Below are 21,644 nucleotides of genomic sequence, written 5' to 3' on the forward strand. Positions count from 1 at the left end.
GGCCGCGCCGGAAGAGAAGCGCGTCTCCTCAGGGCCCGCCATCTTGTGCGGCAGCCAGCAGGGCGCGGGGGGCCCGGTAGCATCCGCGCAGGATCCCGCCGACGGGGGCCCATCATGCCCGGACACCTGCAGGAGGGCTTCGGGTGCGTCGTCACCAACCGCTTCGATCAGCTTTTCGATGACGAGTCCGATCCCTTCGAGGTGCTGCGCGCGGCGGAGAGCCGGAGGAAGGAGAGCGGCGGAGGCGGCGGCGGGAGCCAAGCGGGCGGCGGGGCCCGCGGGCCGGCGGGCGCCCAGAGCGGCTCCTCGGGCGGGGCCGGCGGAGCGGGCCAGGCGGGCGGCGGCGCGGGCAGCGCGGCCAAGCAGCTGCGCAGGGAGTCGCAGAAGGAGCGCAAGAACCCGCTGCCGCCCTTCGCCGGCGGGGAGCGCCGGGAGGATGGCGGGGGCCAGCCCGGAGCGCCGCTGCGGAAGGAGGGTGAGCGGCCGGCGGGGAGGGAGTTGGGGCAGGGTCGGGCCGCACGTGGGGCCGCGCATGGCGGAGCGCGCCCGGGGCGGCCGCGGGGCCGGCGGCGGCGGCGCGGGGCTCGGCCGGCCCCACGTGTGCCGGGCTCGGCCCGCGCAAAATGGAGTCGGGCGTGCGGGGCGGACGGGAGACACGCGAGCTGGGAAATGCCGGCCGTGGGGCGGTCGCGTTAGGAGGGAGCTGAAAGGCCATCCCGTTGCAGCCCTGCCGTAGGGCACCTTCCGCCGTCCCCGGCTTGTCCAGCCTGGCCTTGGGCACTGCCAGGGATCCAGCCACAGCTGCTCTGGGGATTCTACTCCAGCCCCTGCCCACCCTCAGAGGGAGCAATTCCTGCCCCAGTATCCCATCTAAACCGGCATATGGAATCCTGGAACGGTTCGGGTTGGAAAGGCCCTTCTCGTTCACCTGCTGCCATGGGCAGGGACACCTTCCACTAGACCAGGTTGCTCCAAGCCCCATTCGGCCTTGTATCCTGAGCTTGACTCGTGTTTGATGGGTTTGACAGGATATCTGGAAGTTCCTGGGCTTTCCAAAATTTGTTTGGGTCATTTTCTAGGGGAACAGCGTTGATAGCCATCTTCTTGTTTCCATATATTCTTAAATAACAACTTGCACGAATTCTTAGTTTCCCCTAAATTTCTAAGACACCCTACACGGAAAAACTTTGTAAACAAGGAACTGAGCTACAAACAGACTGAAGGACGTGCTTTGGGAATTAGGAGGCCGGGGCCGCGCATGGATAGGGAGGGATGTGGGCACATGGCGTCCCGTGCGGGCAGCAGCTCCACCGCGCCCAAACTTCAGCCCTCGGCAGGTGGGCCACAGCTCGGGCTCAAAGGAATCCTTGGGACAAAAAACCATCAGAGTGTGGCGACAGCAGATGACGTGGGAGCGAGGGGATAACAGGTTAACTGTAGTTTCAACGAGCTTTTCACAGAGCACGGTGCTACCTGAGAGCATCTTAATGCTTCTGCATTTATGCTACAGAGTGATGCTGGTTCTCCACTGCTTTATGCTGTTAGAGAAAGAAATAAGTTTAGTGTGTTGTTTGTTTTGGAAAGTGGGTGTGGTAAATGTTATTCGAAAGCACCTTGTGAGAGAAGACAAATTTAGGAAGGACGGTAGAAATACTCATTGCCTGTGGATCTCGTGCTCATTAGCGTTAGGAGCGTTTTCTGTGCGAGGGATGCAATGATCTGCCAGACCAGTGTCCTCTGGAAGCCTCAGTGAGGTGCAGGATTCTCCCACGAGACACACCTGGGACATGGCAGAGTCTTTGGCACCACAGGAGGCCTTTGGGCAGCCCCTCTTCTTCACCTTCCGATTTTCACATCTTTTTTTCAAGAGCACTGTGAAAAATAACTGTTTTCGTGGTTTGTTATGGTAGTGAAACAGAGAAAGTCGGGGCTGCTGTTGTAGCAGTGTGGTAAACAAAGTCGATTTCCAGTTTGAAAATGTCTATTTTAGTGTGTGGCTGTTTTTGCAGTTTTGGCATCATAAAGGTGCTCGATGCCAGGGTTTGTTTCCTGTGTGAATGTATTTTTAAGCTATTCCAGTACTCCATAAGGCTGCAAGTGATTTGCCTGCTGAATTAGCAGTTCAAAGCTTGGTGATGCTGAGAAATAACTCGTATTTTGGGTTAGGCTTCAGCAGGAACCGGGTTTTTCTGAGTGCAGGGCGTTGAACTCGAAATTCAAAAGCCGTGGCTGTTCCATTCCAGTTCTGCAGCATGCCTGCTCCTCTCCCTGCTTCTCCTGCTCACATGGAATGCCTGTCCCCACTGGAGAGCCCTTCTCCCAGTGCAGGCTGCTGGCTTTAACCCCTTGTTTCCTCAGGGAGTCGGGAATGCTTCGGGAGCTATGCGTGCCATGCAAACTTCATGTTAAACACAGCTTGGAAGGTGAGGGAGACATTGTTCATCTGGGTGTGTTGGCTTGGATATCATTACAACTGCAACTTCTGTAGCCCCACCCAAATTTGACATTGCTTGCTAGGCAGGAACTGGGTTCTTTAAAAAAATAATTAAAAATCGGCTTTGAATTTAAAGGCTTGGTTTGTTAATTTTGGAGCCAGTGTTTTGGAAATAAAATGGTATAAGAAATGTGTTTGTCCTCATCTTTTAAAGAAGTGTAAACATGGCCTTTCACATGAGTGGAAAAGAAAACTGTGTTAGGTCTTGGAGAGGGCTTGGTAAAGAAGAGAATGCCCACAGGAGGTTTTTATTTGCAATAAAAACCCTTTTAGGAGGCCTAGGCAGGGAGGAAGAACGCTGGGCAGCTCGGTGGCACTGTGGATTCTTAATCTATTTTGAGAAATGCACCAGAAGGAGAATCCTTGTCAGGGAATGTTGGACTGGGAGGACCCCAGTTAGTCACTGACCAGTGGCACTGCAGGTGACACCTGTCTGGTACAGGTGGTGGCACTGCTGCCCAGAAGAGTTTCCAAGAGCACAATCCCAGGATCATTTAGGTTGAGAAACACCTCCAAGATCATGAGGTCCAGCTCTTAGAGCAGCACAGGAGTGACTCTTTTAGGGAGCACAGGATTGACTGGCTTAGGGCCAGTGAGGTGATGCTCACTTGGTTTGGGTGTTCTTCAAATAAAACTCACTTGTTTTACCTAAAAAGCGCTTTTCAGTGAAAAAAAATAGTAATAAAATCCTGCTTACCTTGATCTTTGTCTGAAAGTTGACCCTGTTGCTTCAGCAGGGATTACTTAAGTTTTCAGTCAAACCCAGCTTGAAATCCTGGGTATAAAAGGGACTGAGAGGAGTCAGGTGGAAGTGGGGCTGCTGAGCTGTGCAGCAATAAAACTTCTCTCTTCCCGCTTGTTTGCTGGGGGTGGGGGTTGGTATCTGTCCCGGAGCACTCCACATTCCGTTGATGTGTCTGGCCTGATGTTTCAGGGATAAGGAGGATTGGCAGGAGGCCTGATCAGCAGCAGCAGCAACAGCAGCAGGGCGAAGGCAAACCCATCGACAGGAGACCCGAGCGACGACCTCCCCGCGAGCGCCGCTTCGAGAAACCCGCCGAGGAGAAGGGCGAGGGAGGAGAGTTCTCTGTGGATAAGTAAGAGTTTTGTCTTGCTGATAAACAGCTTTCCCAGCTTTGACAGGCAGGGCAGTCCTGCCTTCTGCTGCTCAGGTAAAAGAGCTGATGGAATCGAGGTTGAATTCCTGTCGTGCACACAATAACACTTCCCTTTTCCATGGTTTTGTTTGCAAACTTAACTCGGGTTTTAGGCTGGGAGTGATGTGCATGAACAGGTTCATAGGTGTAACTGAATTATGGTTGAAATCAAGATACCACATTTCTCTACATCTGTGTCAAATAGCTCAGGAAGGGAGCCCAAGCATAGCTGTTTCCTGCAGGATGAGATTTGTTTGCTGTTACAGCTGTGGCTTCAATTTCCACAGCTGATTTAAAGCCAGCACAAGTTTGTCTATGTAGATGTTTTTACCCTGGCTGCAGCAGCTTCAGACCTGGAAGTGGTGAAGCCATCTTAGATCTACATGATATATAAACTGTCTTGAGCATTGTGAGGCAGCCAGAATTCGAGCAGTGTTCAAATATTAAAGTTTTAGTTGCCAAAGTTTAAATCTTTTTAAAAGTAAGTTGTATGAAAGTGAGTTTAATTGAAGTTTGAGCATTAGTTAATTGTGTAGCACAATACAAAGATTAAATTTTGAAATTAATGTCAGAAGGTACAAACAAACAACAATCCTGAGCATTTGTTTCCAAAATCTAAAATCATGGAACCACAGGATGGTTTGGGTTGGAAGAGACCTCAAAGGTGATCTGGTTCCAACCTATAGCATGGGCAGGGACCTTCTGCTGTCCCAGGTTATTCCAAGCCCTTCCAGTCTGGCCTTGGACACTTCCAGGAATGGGGGAGTGACTTTCTTGAAACTAGAGCCTGAACCCAGCTACCAACTAATTATCAAAGGAAAAACAAGTAAATAAAGTTCTCAAAGAGGAAAAGAGCCATGAAACACACTGTGCATTTTTGAAGGCAAATCGTTTGACCCAGCTTAGAAACAGTAATTATCAAAGCAAAGCCAAGTAAATAAAATCCTCGGAGAGAGGACAAGAGCACGAAATGCTGTCTGTTCCTGGAGTGGATCCCTGAGCTGTGGCTGTTCCATGCCAGACCCATCCTGGACCGACCCATGCGTGGACGTGGAGGCCTGGGCCGGGGCCGTGGCCGCGGGCGCGGGATGGGCCGAGGAGATGGGTTTGACTCTCGTGGCAAACGGGAATTTGACAGACACAGCGGCAGCGATAGATCGTGAGTCTTTACCTTTTCCTGTCCCTCGTGGCTCCCCTTTACCGCTCTGCCCCACCCCGTTTAAAGTTGATCTTTTGAATTTCTGTGTCTGGACACTATAATGTTAACTCAGTTTTGTTAGTTCTGTTTCACATTCACATTTCAGCGGCCTAAAGCACGAGGACAAGCGCGGTGGCAGCGGATCACACAACTGGGGAACCGTCAAAGACGAGCTAACGTTAGTAACCTGTCATTGCTCAGAAAACCATTAGCACTATGTTAATCAGCTCTAATTATGGCTTGCAGAACAGCCAGATTTAGCTGCCTTTTTGCCTTTGATCTCCATGATTTTTGCCACGCTTCTGCAGAGTTTAAAACCCCAGCGATTTCTTGTAGCATAAGAATAGCTTCGTTGTTCAGCCAGAGTTTTGGGGAAGTTTGGGAGGTCTTGTGCTGGTTTGGTGATTCTTCATTGGTAGTTCTTTGTTAAAATTAAACCGTTCTATTTTTAGTAATTTTTAATAAGCATGCATTTTGTATTACAAAAATTCAGCTGTCCCGTTGAAATCTGTTTTTAATGCCCAAATCCATTTTGTGTTGGAAAGGACAGTGGGAGCCTTTCAGGAGACGTAGTAGGAAGCGTTGGGGAAAACCATTAGTTAAGTGAAAAGCATAGAGTTTAAAAGGCACAGAGAGCACCAATCCTTACTGAAACAGTAAATCCACCGTAGATCTTGATTGTGATCTTACATAGCTTTAAAGAGGGATGAAGTTGTAAAAAAGCCCCAACTCCCAACATTATGTAATTGCAGTGAATTGGATCAGTCAGCTGTAACTGAGGAAACGCCGGAGGGAGAGGAGCATCCACCTGCTGATTCTGAAAATAAGTGAGTATCACCCCTCTCCATGCTCCTGGTGCTTCAGGGGTGCTCTTGCATTCCCTTTAACCTCTGCTACTTATTCCCACATCTCCTCGGCCAAGCTCACATTATCAGGAGATCATCCACAGTGCTGCTGAATGAGTCTCTGGAAATTGTTTGTTTTAAACCATTCCTTGGTGTCCTGCAGGCTCTCTCAGATTTATTTATTAATGATCATTTCTAATACACTTTGGGTCTTGGGATTGCAACGCCAAATTCCAAACCTAAACGCATCTGGGCTCAGACTAGGTAGGAGCACAAAGCAAATGGGACAGAAGTGCCAGTGGAAGGCAACTTTTTAAAACATAATTTTCGAAAGGAATCTTGGAGACTGTGTGCCTGAGCTGTAGGAGAAAGGTTGTATCTTTCATTCTCCAGGCAGTTTTCAAAGTTACCTGGATCTCTTCCCATCTGACTTGGACACAGTTACAGAAGGAGCCAGGAACTGGATGAATGAAAGAGTAACCAGAGAAGCAGAGGGAGCCTCAGTGATACTGAGTTGATGTAAAAATACAATACAAATTGTTATGGTAGCCTAGTGTGACTAATGTTGTATTTTAATGAGGAGTGGGCTTTGTAGAGGACTCAAAAAATGGCAAACAGAATTTTGAAGTGCTTGTTCCTGGTCATTCCTAGTGTGTTTGCCATGGCCTGGTTGCCTCACTGAAAAGTTTCTCTATAGAAAAGCATCTCCACATGGGTAACTTTTTAATTGTCTGGTTTTATGTGGATCTTTACTCTGTGTTTCAGCAGAACTGTAGGATGTTTTACTGCAGTAAAATCTTTGCCTTGAACAAAACAAATTCTGATTACATCCCATGTCAAAAATCATTCTCTTACACAGTGAGAAAAAGCTGAAATACAGTTATTTTGACATAAAACGTTTGTGTTATTGTTCAAAATTAATGGCTGCCAAATGAAAACCTTTGAAATTGAGGCTTTTATGATCTTTTTTGCTGCACATACACAGCATTGGTTTCCTATAAATCAGAAATTCAGTTGCATAAATGCACTGAACAATGACCAGAGGTTTCCAGTAGCTGGAATATGATCTGTAACTGAGCACAGTGGTTGTGTGTTTTACTTAAAAATAGCCTTTGGCACAAGGTAGATGTGCTGTATCTCACCAATATGGTGTGTGCTGTTACTTTTTCAAAGGAGCTGGAAGTAAAATTTGTTTGAATAATTGTCTTTAGTTCAACAAAGGAAGCAAATTATCCAAAGCTGCTTAAATTTTGGTTTTTAAAATACTAAAAAGCTTGAAAACTGTGGGAAGAACAAGTTCTCACTGTCTTGACTTGAATGTGTATGAGAGATGTATTTCAAAAAGGGGGGAAGGAGCTCCAAGTGAGTCATGCCACGAGCTGGGCTTTCAGATTTGGAAATAAAATTGTCAGTAATGTGAAGATTTGATGGCATGGGTCAGTTTTAATTTTAACATTTTGCTGTGCTCAGAGGTGGCTGGTGTAATTTTTTTGGCGCTCCCTCTAAAGGAGTTGAACTTTCCTGTGGTGGAAGCGAGTGTTGATGTTTTCATCTTTTAACTGCTAAATCCTTGACAAAGTTCAATTTATAACCCGGTACCAGCCAGCAAACAATTTTGAGATTGTATTCAGAGTGTAAATCCTTAGTTATGATGATAATCTGCATGAATTCACCACAGAGAGAATGAGGTTGAAGAAGTTAAGGAAGAAGGCCCCAAGGAGATGACCCTGGATGAGTGGAAAGCCATTCAAAGCAAGGATCGTGCAAAAGTCGAGTTCAACATCCGCAAACCAAACGAGGGAGCTGATGGGCAGTGGAAAAAAGGATTTGTGCTCCACAAGTCAAAGAGTGAGGAGGTAAAGTGCCTTTCCATACACAGAGCGTCCACTTCCTAAAGGTTTTGTTGTTGATGAGCATTTTTTGGAGCGGGAGCTCCATTCTGGGAGACGCTGATCTTTAATTAGAAGTTTCCAAAGTGGGAACAGCATTTTTTAAAATTTGAGCTTCATTCTTGTTCATTTGAGCAACGTTCTTTTAGCAGAGTTGAACTTCTGCAGTAGCACAAGTGGCCATTCTGACTGTGGTTGGGTTCAGGAGCTGAGCTGTGCCCTTAGGTTTGTAAGAATTCCTCTTGGTGAGAGTTTCAGGGGAATGTTGTCAAGTTTGCTTTCTAAAAAAGGCAGCTTGTGTTATTTAGCATCTGTTCTGCAGTACACAGGTTCATGGTGCTTGCTAAGTGATGTCAGCTTGAAGGAAGACTGGTCATGCCTCAGAGACCTTAAACCCAGACTGTGCATCTGAAATTTGTGGTGTGGGTGTCTTCTCACTTAGTGCTGTGACACAGACAAGCTCTTGGGAAGGCAGTTGGGATGATTTATGTGCTCCAGTGACACTCAGCTTAGCTGCTGTAGAATTGTTTTAAATTCGTAGTTTCTCATTTCAGGCATTGCATAATGTTCATTATTCTGTTCCAAGAGTGGCAAGGGGAGATGCACAGGGGAGGGAAGTGCTGGGAGCTCTTGTTTTGTAATGCAGGGCTGTGCTAATCTTTAGTTCTAATCTTTGTTTTTAACACTCTATAATATGTTAAGTAGCTCGCTTAAGAGGTTGGTGGCAGCAACTTTGTATACTGATGGTGCCGAGTACTTTGAAGTGACTGGATAGTGTGTAATACTCTGCTTGCTCTCCTAAAATGTATTCCTGCTTTTTCACACCTTGCCAGTTTTTATCCTGGGAGCTGGGATGTAATCCATGGGTGGGTAGTGGGTGGGGGCACTGCTCAGTGTTCAGTGAAAGTTAAATTTCTGCTCTGATTGAGCTCCCAGTGGGGTTGACTTGGTCACAGATCAGGCTGTTTTCTTGCTGTGTGGGGTAGTTCAGTTCTTGAAGTGACTGCATGGCTGCTCACTGACGTGTTCATTAAATGCTGCTTTCTCTGGCTTGGGTAGAAAAGGGAATTTGAGTTACATTTAATGTTGCTGTGTGCTGAAAGAATGTATTAAACAGAACTATTTATGTACTTTACCAAGATGTACTAAGCCTGTAGTTCTTCAGATTCCCTCAGTCTCTCTGAATCACATTTATTTGACATTTACTCATCTGAGGGCACTCTTTTTTAACATATGAGCATATATGATTGTAAATGTGATGCTACTTGTGAGAAATTTAGAAGCTAGAAAGATCCAGACTATTTTCCATTTGAAATCTGAATCAGTTACCTATTAAAAAAACCACCTAACAAAACAACCAAGCAAAAAACAGTAACAAAAAATCTGTACAAAAGCTGTGAATAATCAAATTACTCCCATGGAAGACCTGATGTAATTAGTAGATTGTTCTGTTTAAGAGGTGAACTTCTCAAATAAACAAGTTGGGTATTTTTAGCACCATCACATAAGAAGGTAACAGCCTCTTGCTGCGTAAGCATGAAAGTGAGGTATTAACAAATCTGCCTTCAAATTGAGCTGCTTTTAGCCTGCTTTATTGTCCATCCAGCAGATGTGTCTCCCCATCTCCCTTCTTCATTGTTCCCTGATCCCATGGGAAGCAGTGTGGGGATTTTCTCTCAGGATTATAGGAGAATAGCTCTATAATACAGGCGTTAGGAAAGCTTCCACTGCAGCTCCTTTGTGAGCAGCTTTAGAAGGCAACATAGTTTAAAAACCACCAATCACCTGCTGTTTCCTCTCTTTGTCCTCTTGGATGTACTTAGGAGTCAAGAAATTCTCTAATTCTTATCCGTAAGAAGAAGATGATGGGTGGAAGTGATTTGGTTTATAGGTAAATTTTGGATTTTAGCCCCAGATCTTCTGTACTCTTACAGCTAAAAAGCCCTGTGTGCCCCAGTTGATGTCTCAGAAATCTCAAGTGTTGTGATGAGCACCTGCATTCCTGTAGCTTGACAACTCCTTGGAGAATGCTTCAGGAGTCTGGGAAAAGGGAGAATGAGAATCTGATGCTGCCCAGTCTTGGGAAAGGGCTGTCCTCCTTTCCCTCCTGGCTGAGGGGTGAAATGCTCAGCCCTGCCTGAGTCTGTCCTCTAGTTCCCATTTACTCTGCAGGCACTGATAGAATGAACTCAGTTCTGTCTCAGGTTTTGCTGCTTTAATCTGACATCCAGGGCCATCAGCAGCCCTGGTCCAAGGAGCCTCTTCCCAGAACACGTTATGGCTTATGCAATAAAACAGAGTTCCTCTTTTTCTCTGCAGCTGTTTTAGTGGCTTGAGTCTTCAGTTCCTGCAAAAAACAGGAAGTAGTTATATTGTGGACAGATCCTACAATTCATCCCAAAAGTGGAATCCAGGTCTCCTGGAAAAACTGATACCTCTGTCCCTGCTGTGCCTCTTCAAACCCCCTCACTCATCCAATCCCTTCCTTAGAGGAGGTTGCACTAGGAGATGAGGAGATGTATTTTGGAAAAGAATGATTCATCCCCTCAAAGTTGGGAGGAATGACTCTTGAATGAAGGTTCTGCAGGAAGATTTCCATGAACACTGGTTCAAACATCCCAGCTCTTCCCATCTCCATGCCTGACGTGTGGCCAGGCAGGAGACCAGCCTGCATGTATGGTCTCTGTCAGGGCTTCCTGGGCAACTTCTTGGTGTCTGTCCATCTGAGCTTTTTCTTGGTGTCCACCTGAGCTTTGTTTTGTTGTCTGTCCATCTGAGCTGTTTTTTGATGTCCATCTGAGCTGTTTTTTGTGTCCATTTGAGCTCTCTCTTGTCTCCACACTTGGCCCATCCATCCTGTGCTGTCTCTGGCTGCTTGCACAGCTGCTCCATGTGCCCAGTGCCATCTGTACCCAGCAGCTCCTGTGACCTGATTACCTGTTGTTCCTGTATGTAGTTGAGTCTCATTTCTTCCTTTTGTTTTCTCCCTCTGTTCCTTTTGTCACTTTGGCGTGGACACCCAACTGTCACCAGACAAAGGCGATGACAGAAATGCAGGGGAGTCTGCTGGATTCAAATGAGGTACTGATCTTTATCTGTCAGTGGTGATACCTGCTGTTAACATCAGCCCCTTCAGCAGGGAACGTTTGGATATTAAAAACTCAGCAAAAGAAAGAATTTTATTGAACGTGGAGCTTTTCTGTCCGTGCCTGTTGTCTCACTGTGCACCATCCAGCACCCAGCATGGTTTTAGTCCTCTTGCTCCTCATCCTGCTTATTTCAAACCTTAGAGCTTCTATCATGAGTCTATTTTTTGTTGCTGCTGTTTTTCCATCTCTCCCTGTTTGCTTTGACTCTCTTGGTAGTTCTTAATTTTTGAAAGCCTTCCCCAATACCCTTAAGTGCAGCACTGCCTTCAAGAAGTGATCAGTTATTAAATCAGAGCACTGTTGAGTCACCAATACATAGAAATCAAATGTTTCCCAGGGTTTTTCAGGATAAGCAACTTGTTCAGTGTGTCTGACTTACCACCCCAGTGATGGAAGAGGCTGAGGAGAATGTGCCAAGTCTTTTGTTGGAGTTTTAAATGACCTTTAATTACTTTGGATAGAGAAATAATCAGGTTACACAGGGAATTTGCAATTTGTTGGTTCAGTGGTTATACCGACAGCAAATTGTGGAAATACAATGACTTTTGTTAAACTGTAGTGATTTAGTTTTAAATAAAAGCAGCATAGGGACAGAAATGCACAGAAATACTGTGCAAATCCACTGATCCCACCACTCAGAAAAGGGATTTGCCACATGGCTACCAGTAGTTGGGAATAGAATCTCAGTACCCTGCAGTGATAAAAAATTAAATAGTAAGAAAGGAATTTAAATCATTTCTAAGAGATTTTTTACAGATTTTTAGTGTTAGGTTTGAGTAGTGCCATGTCAGGCTGAGGTGTGGAATACTTTGTTGAGACAAACTTCCTAAGTTTGGCAAAGAGGTTCCCAAGGGAAGGAAAAATAAAATCAGGAGTGGAGTAGGGACCAGCTGTTCTGTGGGATACATCCCAGTGGAATGTGTTGGAAATAAAGCAGCATGCAAGGGGTATTTTGAACCAAATTTGGGATGGAGGGAGGGGACAAAGGGGAATGGCAGGGATAGATGGGATATTGGGAAGGACCCATGGAATCCCTGGCAGCAGCTTTGGCTCCAGACCTGGCTCCATCCCCTGGTCTTGTGAAGGTTCCACAAATGGTAATTAAAGATCACAGGGCTTAATTGCACAATGTGTTGCCTTTGAAAGTCCAAATGTTGTGTAACTACAGCAGAAAAGTCAGTTGTAGTTGGGAAGCTTGAACTGCACATGGCATTTGTGTGGGAAAACCAGGAAATTGATGAGTGCTGTGCCAGGAGTTGGGGCTTTGGAGGGAAGGAAAATGTTTGGATGCTGTCATGTTTCCAAAACACCATGGTTGAGCTGTAATGGGCAGGTTTTTACATTCTTTTTGTTATCCTGGATGCCGAAAACTGGCTAGCACATGGAAAAAATATTTGTGTAAAACAGGAGAAATAACTGCTTTAAAAACACCTGCTGGGGTTCAGCGTGTGACTGAAATTTTCCAAGGTTGCTGGTGTTGGTAACTCCTGGGAGCATCCCTTGCTCCTCCAGGCTTGGGTTTCACCAAACGCACTGGGAGCAAACCAGTCAGGGAATATCATGGCAAAGCTGCTGAGATCCACATTCTCCAGTGTCCCTGGTGAGACTGGTTGTGTTTTAGCTCCTTCAGCTCCTTGTGTTTGAGCTTTTTGACCTCATTTTCTGTTACAGTGAATGCAGAGCAGTGAGGGATTCTCAGTATTTATCAAGGGCTAAAACAAATAAAGTGTAAATCCTCAGGGAGCAAAATCAGGATGTGTGACCAAGAGTGGAAAAAGAATGGAAGGAATTGGTGGAACCAGGACACAAAATGAGAATTGCTACAGCATGAGATTCTCTACTGGTTTGGTAATAGTCAGTCTGGTCTGGGATTAAGCACACGTTGCTCTGATGGAATTTTGGGAAGCATTTCTCTATGGAAAGGGTGTTGAGGCATTGGAAGGAGCTGTCCAGGGAGGTTTGGATTGCCCATCCCTGGGGGTGTCTAGGGGAGGACTGGGCGTGGGCTGGGGACAAGGAGGGGGTTTGGCACAGGTTGGGCTCAATCCTGGAGGATTTTCCCACCCTCAGCGATTGTGTGAACTCATAAATTCTCTTGGAAAGGCCGAATACTTTGGTTCCTCAGAAATTCCGAGGGCAAGCCGGGAGTGGCTGTGGGGCTGGCCAGGAGGGGGTTTTGGTGCTCTTGCCCTGCTGATGGAGAACTGCTGGTGGTTGCAGGCTCACGCTGAGGACTCGGTGATGGATCACCACTTCCGCAAGCCCGCCAACGACATCACGTCCCAGCTGGAGATCAACTTCGGAGACCTGGGGCGCCCCGGGCGCGGCGGCAGAGGCGGCCGGGGGGGCCGGGGCCGCGGGGGCAGGGCCAGCCGCGGGGGCAGGACTGACAAGGTGAGCAGCATCCCGGCTGAGGCCACTCACGTCCATCCTGCTGGCATCCTCCTTGTCCCCGGGGGGATGCTGTGACAGCAGTGGCTTAAACCCACCTGAAATCCCTGCTGGGCAAAGCTGACGTGAAACCGCCTCCTTAGGACAAAACGTTTGAGCAGTGCTGTCACCAAACACGCAGAGTGAAGGTGAATTTTTGACAAGTGCCTGTCTATGTCTGAACCTAAAGAATGGCTTTGTAGTGTGGGCTGATCTGAATGTACCATGAGCTGCCTGAGGTGGTGCCAGAGCAGAGCCACAAGTGCTGGGCTGGTTATTTTCAGCCACAGCCAGGACACTCTGTGTGCATTGTGACCTGCTGGGGGTGAAGGACTGGTTGTACAGCTGCATGTCACATCTTGAACCTGAGGAATTCAGATTTTCCAGTTGGAAACAGGGCTCTTACTGGTTTTTCTCTAAGCTCCAGTAATGTTTTACCCTTCTTTGGTGCTAAGGCACTGAGGGGAATATCCTGCAAAAATACTGTATGGGGTCTGGGAGAGAATATGTGAAGTTCAAGCACTGCAGTGTAGCTACAATGAAGATTTGATTTATTATAGATCACTTACTTGCCTTAAAGGCATCAATCAAATTGTTACTGGTTGGAAAATGAGCTCAGTGTGTGTGCTGTGGTTCTCTTTACAGGGATTTGCTTGGTTTCGTCCCTTCTAGCCGACACAGACTTCACAAATTTTAGTTTATTAGTTGGGAAGCCTCTCCTGACAGCAGTATCAGAATATTTTAAGGAATTGAAATTAAACAGTGGTGGTTTGGTCTGAGTTGTTTCACTAATACTCTTCAAAAATGCTGCTGTAAAGTAATTCCAAGTTTTCCTGCACCTGACTTTGTGTTGCTTTTGTTTCCTTGCAGTTGGTCAAGGAGTTTGATGTGATCCACACGCCCAACCAGGTGGGTGAGCTCTGCATGAGTATTCCTTGGGATCAGGGACCAAAACTTCCTTTTTTTGGCTGTTACTGCTCTTGTGTGCTGAGCAACTGGAGGTGCTGAGCCTGTAGCTTAAGCCCTGCTGTTACTTTTCAAACCTGGTTTGTGGCCTTGAAGTCTTAGGCAGGGCAGAGATTCTGCAGCTACAGGTGTTGATGCAACTCTCATTTTAAACATAATTGTTGATAAATTAATGCTGTGACAGGAAGTTCCACTATCTTGGCTCCTCCCTTTCTTATCCAAGGACCAAGTGAAGAGTATGAAATTCTTAAATTTTGCACTGGTTTTTAGGTGTGGTGCAGAGCCTTTCAGAAAATTACTGAGGAGATCCTTGGCTAATGCATGAATTTTTAGGGCTAAAAATTTGGCACAAAAATTACTGTCATCAACGTCTGGTTTCTGAGTGGGAAAAATTAAACATGAAGGACTTAATTTGTGCTCCAGATAGGGCCTTTTCTGTAACATTTCAGTTGTGTCCCTCAGTAAGGCTTGATCCACAGCAGGAGGTTGGAATTCTGTGGTCTTGAAGGTCCCTTCCAACCCAGACCATTCTGAGATCTCTTTAAAAAGAGAATTGTGCAATAAGGATGTGCAGACATCAATTTGCCTCCAATTCCTCTCCAGATAGCTTGGATTCAAAAACAGTATGGAAGGCTTTGTAATGCTTGGAATAAACAAAAAAAAGGGTTGTTTTTTGTAGTGATTCCTCCAGCCCCAAAGTGCTGCCACCTCTGCCTCTAGGCAATAACTCTGTGATGTTTCTCTTGCAGTCAAGTGCTTCTGCTCCTGACGTAGATGACCCAGAGGCTTTCCCAGCTCTGTCCTAAACTGGATGTCATAAAGCCAACCCTGCCCTGGTCGGGCCTTCCTCTCCGAGGCTTGCATGCTTAAGGATCCTAAAACAACTAAGAAATTGAAAAAAAAACAAAACAAAAAGAAACAAAAAAAAAAGAGACTGTCATTCATACCATTCACACCTAAAGACTGAATTTTATCTGTTTTGAAAATGAACTTCTCTCGCTACACAGAAGCAACAATATGGTAGTCAAGTTTTGTATTTAGAAATGTAATGGTAGCAGGGATGTTTTCATAATTTTTTCAGAGATTATGCATTCTTCATGGATACTTTTTTGTATTGCTGCTTGAAAATATGCGTTTCCAAACTTGAAATATAGGTGTGAACAGTGTGTACCAGTTAAAAGCTTTCCCTTCATTTGTGTTCTTTTTTTTTTTTTTAATTTAAAGTCAGGATTTTAGACTTTCCCCATTCCTCCCCCCAAACTCCAAATTAGGTTTTAATTATTGCACACTACTTCAGTTTCTTTAATTCCTCTTTGGCAGATTTTTCTCAGCCCATGGAATCTGTGGAATATTAATTTGGCAGACTGTTAGTGCTTTATGGAACGAACTCCTGAAGTATTTAAGTTTTAATGCTTCACTTCCAACATGGAAAACCAGAAATTTCTTCATCTCTGTTGGGTAGTTTGTTTACATAAAAATCTTTCTAGAAAATTTAAAGCAGATACTTGAAATCAAGATTCAAAGCACATTGGTTTTTGATTCAATACCTGTGTATGGATCCAGCAATGGGTAACTGGTCTGAAAATCAGGTTTTTTAAAATCCTGTATCCCACCTTGCACTCCCCCTTTGGACTTTCATTTCCTCTTCCTTCCCTTCAACAGAACAAGATGCATTTTTGGCAAAAACAGAGTTTTTTAATTACCTTTGCTTTTTGTTTGAGAGGATACCCTGAGACTGAGGGAATTCCTGTTGTTGCAGCTGGGATGCCCTGAAATAGAGGGAATTCCTGCTGTTGGAGCTGGAATTTCATGAGATCAGGGGAAATTCCTGTCCTTGGAGCTGGGATACCCTGAAATACAGGGAATTCATGTCCTTGGAGGTGGGATTCCGTGAGATTGGGGCAATTCCTTTCCTTGGAGCTGGAATTCCGTGAGTCTGGGGGAATTGTTGGAGCTGGGAATGGGGGGAAGGTGGCAGCTGTGGCTCTGGAAGCCCAGGTGGATTCCAGGTGGGACGTGGGGTTGCCACCCAGGTGCAGCAGTACCTGAGGCATTCCCAGCACTGCTCCAGGTGTTCCCAGGAGGGAGCTGGGCTGGCTCAGGAGGGAGTTGTGGCTCATGGTTTGACACTGGGACAGTGGCAATCCGTGCATGGGACACCAAAAATTCACCCCAAAACCTCAACACTTCACCTCTCCACCCAAATGCAGCCATGGCTCAGTGCAGTGCTCATGACCTGCCTGGGACATCACCAAGAAATGTTTTTTCCAGGGAATGATTGTAAGAAATTCCTTCTCCCCCCTCAAAATCCCACCATAGGTTCAATTTCATCCCCGTGTATCCCTTCAATACACAAAAGGACTTGAGTGAATGGCTCATAAAGAGGATTTCCTATAGGTTTTCTCAGCATTTGTTAGGAGAGTAGGAACAAATCTCTGATTTTACTTCATGCTTTCCTCTTTGGCCAGCTTAGAACAGATTTGTAGTTTTGTAGGTAGGTAGAAGACTAAAGGTAACACCCTATTTTTATAAAAACTGTACAGGACAGGCAGGAAGTGTTGGAGACCTTGGAGTATGGAATACCAGCCTGCTCAGCTGGGGTGTTAGCAGCCACCTTTGCTTTTCCTGAGCTGTTTTCCACGAGAGCTCCTCTTGTGACCCACTGTGAGTATCACGGATCAGTTCCCTCACCTGGATTTCCAGCCCCAGGCAGGAGGAGGAGGCAGATTTTCCATCAGAGGGTGGGAAAATCCCTTGGTTCTCCTCTCCTGAGTTTGCTCTCGGAGTGGGGCTGTTGCAGGAACTGAGCTGTTCCTTTTCCCTCTCCCACTGTCTGGTGGGATGTGCTGCCCTTCCAGCCTTAGGGACAGCCTGGACAACACACAAACAGGTGGAGCAAAGCTTTCCCTGGAGCACAGCCCTTCCAGATGCCACCCAGGTGATTTTGCTGGCTGGATTTTTCCCTTTTCCTGCTCTAGAGCGTTCCCAAATGGCACCTAGAGTGATTTTCAACACAGCTTGTAACTTTAAAATTGGTCCTTCTGCTGTTCTGCCAGATGTAAATTCACCTCTTTCAGTCCATTTGTGTCAAGAACTAAAACTGTGAACATTTATCGTTAATATTGGTGGGTGTTAACTGAAATAAAGGTTTATTTTCATGCTCTTTTAAAAACAATGTCCTGAAAACCACATGGAAATGAAACCACTGAGGTTCATAGTGGCTCAGCTAGGGTCTGTCCCAGGAAGTCCAGCATGCATTCCCACGCTCAGGATGGATTTTGCCTTGGAAAAGCATCTCCCAAGTAGGTTATTTATGATTAATGAACTCGCTTTTAGTAACATTTTCCTTCTCTTGCTTGCTCCTGCTGTCACACCAAATCTAGGGGAGTGCAACTTTTAAATTCTGATCCTTTGGAAAAGAGAGCAGGGAAAGTTGGAGGCGTGGAGCAGATTGGCCTTGGAATGAACAAGGGCAAGGTTTGAGCAGGGGAGTTTTCTCAGAGCTGGAACGGTGAGAGGGAGCAGGGGGGAGTGAGTTAGCTGTGTGGGAAAGGACATGGATTCTCCTGGAATGTCAGGAATCATTGGGAATGTGTGGTGGCAGCAGTTGGAGGAGCTGGGCCCAACCTCACCTGTAACTGTGCCCATAGGGATGGCTTTGCAAAGACAGATTTAGTTGAATAAACCCAGCTCTGACAGCCTCTTCCAGCTGTGCCAGCCTGCTGATTCCCAAAGTCATTCCAAGGACCAAACTCCCTGCCTTGGGCACTGTGGGCTGCTCTGCCTCTGCCAGGTTCCACATTCAGGCTGTTCCCAGAACATTCCTGCTGGAAAGGGTGTCCTGAGGGGGGAATCCCCTCTTGGGATGGGAGAGTACCAGGCTGGAGTTACAGAAGTCTGGCCCTTGTCTCTTGGGGTAAGGCTGGACATGAATCCCCACTTCTTGATAGATTTAGAGATTTGTGGAGTGAGGACAAAATGAATTCCAGTGTTCTCTTATCCTTATGTTGAGCTAGAAAATCAGCATGCAGAAGAAGGTGATTTGCAAAACAGTGATTTATGAGAAAACCCTTTTTTGGCATCTAATCTGCCTTTCTGGTTCAGTTTGGTTAGCAGGGTTGACTGGAGGGGCTGAGTTGTGGCCCCTAGGCAGGGTGTGGAGAGCAGGCAGCAAGTTCTGGTTTTTTGGATGTCTGACCCAGTTCTGAGGGAGATGTTTTCCTTTGATGTCACCCAGCCAGCTGACACAGGTGGGACCAGACCTCAGAGGCCCAAAGTGCAATGGCTGAGCTGGTATTTGGCAATATCCAAATCTGCACTTGAGTGGTGGCAGCAGCAGCTCGTGCCCCTGCTTGGGGATGCAGAGGATGCTCCAGGTAAGTCCACACCTGGACTATTCCACCTCTAACTGCAATGTTTCAGCTTTATTTTTAATATTTAATTGTTCTCTGTAAAGCTGGAGCTTGACCAGAGAAAACAACAGGAAGCCAAGTTCAGATTTCCAACATTTTATTTATATACACACATCTGGTAAACAAAGTCATTAAATGTGTAACACCCTTGCAGCCTGTAATTAGAACACTCCAATAAATCACTGAAATTCCTCTTGACAGTCCATTTGACTGAGTACAGATGCTGCCTGCTGCTTTTAGTTCTGGGGAGGAATTTTCCTGCCCTGAACTGAGGCAAGGAAGGGGCCCTGGCTCTGGTGCTGCGTCCCTCGTGGTGACACTGGGGACTCTGTGACCTGGTGCCAAGGGAGGAACAAGAGGTGCTGAGCTGCTCCATCCTTCCCTTTTACAGTTCCTTGCTCTTTCTGGTGGAAATGATGATTTCCAGCTCTGATCCTGGGCTTGAGGCAGCCCGGGCTGCAGGAAGGGCTCCCAAAATCCCCAAAATCCAGCTCTGGCATCCCCAGCTGTGCCTCTGATTGCAGAGTGGCAGAGGAGCAGCCGTGTCCTAAGGTGAGGTGTGACTGGGGAAGGGTTTTGTCACTCGGAGGTGTCACATGTGAGGGACTGGACTGGCTGTGCTGAAACACTGAAATATTTCACAAATGCCAAAATCCAGGCTGGGCTTACACAAAACACTCTGTAAGGTGCCAAAATCCGAGCTGAGCTCGCACTGAAACACTGAAATACTCTGTAAAGTGCCAAAATCCAGGCTGAGCTCACCTCTAAGCACCGAAATGCTTTGTAAAGTGCCAAAATTCTCGCCGGGCTCACATCGCCCCCTGCCTACCTCGGGAAAGAGCTGCCGCTGAGCTTCACTCGGTCCAAAGTCAGATTCCCCTGGCAGCAGAGGGCAGGAGGCAGGAACGCGGCCGGGAAGGCGGAGAAGGGGCTGGGGTCGGGCTCGGGGGCAGGGGCCGGGCACGGGGTGCCAGGGTTGGAGATGTACTCGGGGGCAGGGGCTGGCTCCGGGCACAGGGTGCCGGGGTTGGAGATGGGTTCGGGGGTAAGGTCCGGCTCTGGGCACAGGGTGCTGAGGTTGGAGATGGGTTCAGGGGTAGGGTCCAGCTCTGGGCACGGGGTGCCAGGGTTGGAGATGTACTCGGGGGCAGGGGCTGGCTCCGGGCACGGGGTGCCAGGGTTGGAGATGGGCTCGGGCTCGGGGGGCTCCATCGCCTCCACCACCAGCCTCTGGTACAGCTCCGGGAGCTGCTGCTCCTCTGCCGGGCTCTCCTGTGCCCAGTCTCCGTGCCCAGCGCTGCCCACCACCAGCTTGTCCCCGGGTATGGGGGGCTCAGGGGGTGCCGCCGAGGTTTCCTCCACCGGGCTCGGTTCGGGCTCCTCGAAGCCGCAGGGCAGGAAGGGGCTGGAGGGAGCGCTCAGCTCCGCCTGCGGGGGGACAGGGAATGAATCCCGGCACGGATCTGCCGGGGCTCGCTCCCCACAGCCGCTCATCCCACCGGGAACGGGAGATCTCGGCATTCTTCTGGGATTTAATTCGCCCAGCACATCCTCCAGTCTCCTCCAGCGGAGATGATCCGCTGCCAGAGATTGCTGGATTTGCTGCTTTAGGAGATTACTGGCTCGCGTGGCTCCAATTGCTTCTTTTTAATGAAGGTTGTGGGATTAGAAGGAAAAACCTCTCTAATTTACCTTGGTAGCTGCTAAGCTCTTGGCCCACGTGGCGTTGGCAGGGTCGGGAATGGCTTTGCTCTGCCACTCTGGCAGGAGGAGGGACAGGAGCCACTGGAACCTGCAGGGGGGATAAATGCAATTGAAAACGTGAATGGTGGTACCTGCAGCACCCTTGTGCTCCTTGGTGTGGAATGAACCCAGGTGTGATCGTGGATCTGCCCTCAGAGGGACCTGCAGAGCTCTTGGCTGGGTGGGGATAATTCCCAGGGGTTGCTCCCCTTCAGTTTGGTTTCAAGATCTCGTTAAAAATTCACAATATCTATGGACTACGGATGTATTTTAAGCTCAGAGCCTTGTTTTATTATCGTGTTTTTACATATACTCTGAAAACTTCATTTTGAACAATCCTCAATGTTCCATGCTCGTGAAGGGGCGTGATCATCCTGTAGGACAAGGGGAAATGGTTTTAAACTATTTTTAAACTAAAAGAGGGTTGATTTAGATTAGATGGGAGTGAAGATTTTTAAAATGCACTGGCACAGGGTGCCCAGATCTGCTGGATCTCTGGCAGTGCCCAAGGCCAGGTTGGACACTGGGGCCGGGAGCTCCTGGGACAGCAGGAGGTGTCCCTGCCATGGCAGGGGTGGCACTGGGTGGGATTTAAGGTAAAACCCAAACCATTGTGGGATTTAATCCCTCCTGATAACCATCCCGGTTTTGCTGGGACACAGCTGATGGATCCACTCACAGTCTCCTTGCTGGAGGCACAGAACAAAGGCAGGCTGAGAGGACGAAGAAGCTGCAGATGATCACCAGAGTCACCCAGCCCCCAGCACCTGGAATGCAGAGCAGCCACCATTCAGCTTCATCAAAAAGATGAAAAACCCAAATCTGTGCTCCGTGACTAAACCACCCTTCACCAAAGAGGAAACATCCCAGCACAGCTTAAAGGCAAAGAAAAAGATTCCACATCCTAAACCCGGCTAAAACTGCAAATCTTCGGCACCAAGAGATCTTCAGAACGCTTGGAGAGCTCCAGTGACTGCAGAGGAGCAGGAAAAGCATTCCCAGAGTGCGGGGAAGGGGATCCAAGGGCAAAGACCTCCCTGGCACCTCCTCCTTACTCTCCAGGCAGACGCTGTCGCTGTTGCCCCGGGGCCCCTCCCCGGCCGCTGTCGCCGCTGTCATCCAGAGCTCGTGGTGCTGGCCGGGCTCCAGGTGAGGGAGGTGCAGCGAGCGAGGAGCGATCCCGGCAGGAACGGCTGCGGGAGAACGGGAATGGGAAATGGGAACAACGGAGAGCCTGGCACGGGATCTCACTGCCCGCAGCTGCGAGGAGCGATCCCAGCAGGAACGGCTGCGGGAGAACGGGAATGGCAACGGAGAGCCTGGCACAGGATCTCACTGCCCGCAGCTGCGAGGAGCGATCC

The 21,644-nt window shown here is 47.7% G+C and overlaps 2 protein-coding genes across 5 annotated transcripts in view; one reads left to right on the forward strand and one right to left on the reverse strand.

Annotated features, from left to right (window-relative positions):
* Positions 1 to 18,732, forward strand: SERBP1 (SERPINE1 mRNA binding protein 1). Of its 4 annotated transcripts, none has more exons than XM_021535588.4 (10): positions 1 to 475; positions 3,429 to 3,591; positions 4,673 to 4,810; positions 4,932 to 5,027; positions 5,602 to 5,676; positions 7,373 to 7,550; positions 10,617 to 10,664; positions 12,953 to 13,126; positions 14,033 to 14,071; positions 14,878 to 18,732. In XM_021535588.4, the coding sequence occupies exons 1-10, from the start codon at positions 115 to 117 to the stop codon at positions 14,932 to 14,934; spliced, it is 1,329 nt and encodes a 442-aa protein (XP_021391263.1). In that variant the 5' UTR covers positions 1 to 114; the 3' UTR covers positions 14,935 to 18,732. The 4 variants fall into 4 exon arrangements, with proteins under 4 accessions (XP_021391263.1, XP_021391264.1, XP_021391265.1 ...); XM_021535589.4 differs by having other exon boundaries at positions 4,956 to 5,027; XM_021535590.4 differs by lacking the exon at positions 10,617 to 10,664 and having other exon boundaries at positions 4 to 475.
* The window catches only part of IL12RB2 (interleukin 12 receptor subunit beta 2), a 21,423-nt gene continuing 14,839 nt past the window's right edge, over positions 15,061 to 21,644 (reverse strand). Inside the window, 4 exon segments of the mRNA XM_085586093.1 lie at positions 15,061 to 19,968; positions 20,233 to 20,332; positions 20,963 to 21,050; positions 21,339 to 21,476. Coding sequence (XP_085442219.1) covers positions 19,120 to 19,968; positions 20,233 to 20,332; positions 20,963 to 21,050; positions 21,339 to 21,476 — 1,175 coding nt within the window. The 3' untranslated portion in view covers positions 15,061 to 19,119.

Source organism: Lonchura striata, chromosome 8 (genome assembly GCF_050655825.1).
Source record: "Lonchura striata isolate lonStrDom1 chromosome 8, ASM5065582v1, whole genome shotgun sequence".
NCBI classification, from domain to species: domain Eukaryota; kingdom Metazoa; phylum Chordata; class Aves; order Passeriformes; family Estrildidae; genus Lonchura; species Lonchura striata.

What these genes read in the sequence shown, in the direction of transcription:
- SERBP1 (XM_021535588.4), top strand. Translation starts at nt 115, where the DNA reads ATGCCCGGACACCTGCAGGAGGGCTTCGGGTGCGTCGTCACCAACCGC. An exon ending in ACAAGTCAAAGAGTGAGGAG is followed by an intron (nt 7,551 to 10,616) that starts GTAAAGTGCCTT and finishes AACTGTCACCAG; the next exon opens with ACAAAGGCGATGACAGAAAT. An exon ending in TGATCCACACGCCCAACCAG is followed by an intron (nt 14,072 to 14,877) that starts GTGGGTGAGCTC and finishes TTTCTCTTGCAG; the next exon opens with TCAAGTGCTTCTGCTCCTGA.